A 2,500-nucleotide genomic window follows, 5' to 3' on the forward strand; every position below is an offset into this window, starting at 1 on the left:
GGGCGTGCTGGTCTTACAGGGAGGTGTGTTCAGGTGCATTCTGGGCGTGCTGGACTTACAGGGAGGTGTGTTCAGGTGCATTCTGGGCGTGCTGGTCTTACAGGGAGGTGTGTTCAGGTGCATTCTGGGCGTGCTGGTCTTACAGGGAGGTGTGTTCAGGTGCATTCTGGGCGTGCTGGTCTTACAGGGAGGTGTGTTCAGGTGCATTCTGGGCATATTGCTATCTTGAGGCAGCGGGAAGTGATGGCACCATTGACCAACAGAAACCTGGTCTAAAGTCAATAACGCAGCATTTCATTGTTATTTTAACAGAGCATTAGTAAAATGCTCCTAGGCTCGTGCACAGCGCACGCACACTATGCTTGTTACACACACAGGGACGCACAGCAGCACACACACATGCAGAAGATTACAAATAATAATATTACGGTGCAGATCCTCCATCATAACAGCAATGCTCCAAGGTCCAAACGCGCCTGGCTTTTAAAGGGAACGGGAGATGATCTCTGATTGGTTGATTGCATGTTACGCCCAAAACACACCTCTGATTAATGAAGACACTAAGGTCAACCCTTTTGAACCATGCGCCTGCCGCACGGACCCTTTTTTCCGCCGTGAAACTATCAAAAGGGGATTCGTACACGCCCTAAAAGCACCAGCGCCAGGCGCTTCACGCCGTGCGCTTAGATCGTTAAAATAGGGCCCTTAGTGTTTTGTGATTTTACATTTGGATTATTAATAAGTTAAAACCAAAGACAGAATGTTCATCTGCTTGTATACATTTGTTGAGTTACCACTGTATCTTACAGCCTTTTTTTTTTTTTTTTACAAATTATACAGCTTGCCGTCGTTTCATTTTTGGCCTGAAAATATAGCCACACGGTGCTCTTCTTCCTCTCGGCCGTTCTTCTGCTTGTGTGTGTGTGTGTGTGTGTGTGTGTGTGTGTGTGTGTGCCGCTGGCCGCCGCTGAGTCATGTGACGGTACAACGTCAAATCACAAGAGGGGGGAGGAGGAGCAAAGTGCGCCTGCTCTGCGCTGTGACGGGAGCGGCACTGACACAGACAGCCAGGTCGCCTCTTTGATGAAACCGCAGCGGTGCATACCGGAGAGAAGCTGAAACTATCGAAAGTATTGAAGTATCGATCTCATTTGATCAATATCTATACAAACGTTGGTTTCGATATTATCGATATTTGGATCGATCCGCCCACCGCTAACAGAGAAACGATGTCGCTTTTGAAAGCACCTGCCTCTGCTGGTTGCTTGGCAAAGTCGGAGCACCGGGTTAAGAAATAGTAGCTGTGTTCGAAAAGCGCAAAAAAAAAAAAAACGAAAAAAATGCGAAGAAAGCACCTGAAACGACGGAAAAAAAACTGCAAAATGAAAAAAAACTGCAAAATGAAAAAAAAAACGCCTAAAACGAAGAAAAAAAGCACAAAAAACGGTGAAAAAAGCATCAAACTCACTAAAAGACTTTTCTCAGATCTAATGATTGTAGTTGGACTTTGTCCTATTATTATCTGCTCCAGCTTTTCCAATGTTATTGACACAGATATGGTGAAAAAAACGGTCCAATATGATGTCAAATTGCATATTTCTTTTAAGGATTAACATCTCGTTTATTTATTTTTTTAGGAAAGACTCCTTAACCCCTCCGCCAAATATGCCCAACTATCCTCCACCAACCGAGGGGAACCACTGCCTAAAGGTCAGTCGGTGTTTGGTGTTACCTGTAGAAGTAAGAGCAACCTGTGGTCTGATCTCTGCTCAGGCTGGCTTTGGTTTCTGCGAGAAACACACACAAAAAAAACAGAGAGAAAGAGTTTAATATATTGCTCAGCGATTCATGGAAATAAATCTTTTTTATTTCTTCCGTGCACTTCCAAGATCTACTAATGACGAGTCCCTCTGGAGGTTATTATGGGCGAACTCCTCTGTGACTGTAGACGAGAAGTGTTCAGTCAGTTCACTTCAGCAGGAATCCATAACACACATACAGAGACAGTACACTGTAAAGACAATCATTAAAATGTAATAATAATAATAATAACAATAACAACAATAGGGCAGGCGAACTAAACTGAACAAATTCCCCAAAAGTGTTTATTTAGTAGAGTCAGTGCGCTGGGTGTAAAAGAGTTTGTGCTGGTTAGAACTGGTCTGTAGCAGCTATCTGAAGGATGATAATAACGAGGCTTATTTCATTTGGATCGTGTCCGTAAATCCCTCCGCTCTGACTGACAGGGTCATATTTTTTATTATTGCATATTACACGGCGAGCAAACCCGCCAATGATAAACGCCGACTCACTACGTGATTCTCTCCCATGAGACGGTTATCAACACTCAAAGATCTCCTCAAGAACAACAGGAGCAGCGGATCCCTGTGTGTGTGTGTGTGTGTGTGTGTGTGTGTGTGTGTGTGTGTGTGTGTGTGCTATGTGTGTACGTGTGACGTGTGTGTGTGTGTGTGTGTGTGTGTGTGTGTGTGTGTGTGTG

At 44.3% G+C, this 2,500-nt stretch overlaps 1 protein-coding gene across 1 annotated transcript in view; it reads right to left on the minus strand.

Moving 5' to 3' along the window:
- Positions 1–1,728: 1,728 nt before the first annotated feature.
- Positions 1,729–2,500, minus strand: part of LOC144513210 (uncharacterized) — a 7,334-nt gene continuing 6,562 nt past the window's right edge. Inside the window, exon 6 of the mRNA XM_078244204.1 lies at positions 1,729–1,787. Coding sequence (XP_078100330.1) covers positions 1,729–1,787 — 59 coding nt within the window. The remainder of the gene's footprint in view (positions 1,788–2,500) is intronic.

This window comes from Sander vitreus, unplaced genomic scaffold (assembly GCF_031162955.1).
Source record: "Sander vitreus isolate 19-12246 unplaced genomic scaffold, sanVit1 ctg154_0, whole genome shotgun sequence".
NCBI lineage: Eukaryota > Metazoa > Chordata > Actinopteri > Perciformes > Percidae > Sander > Sander vitreus.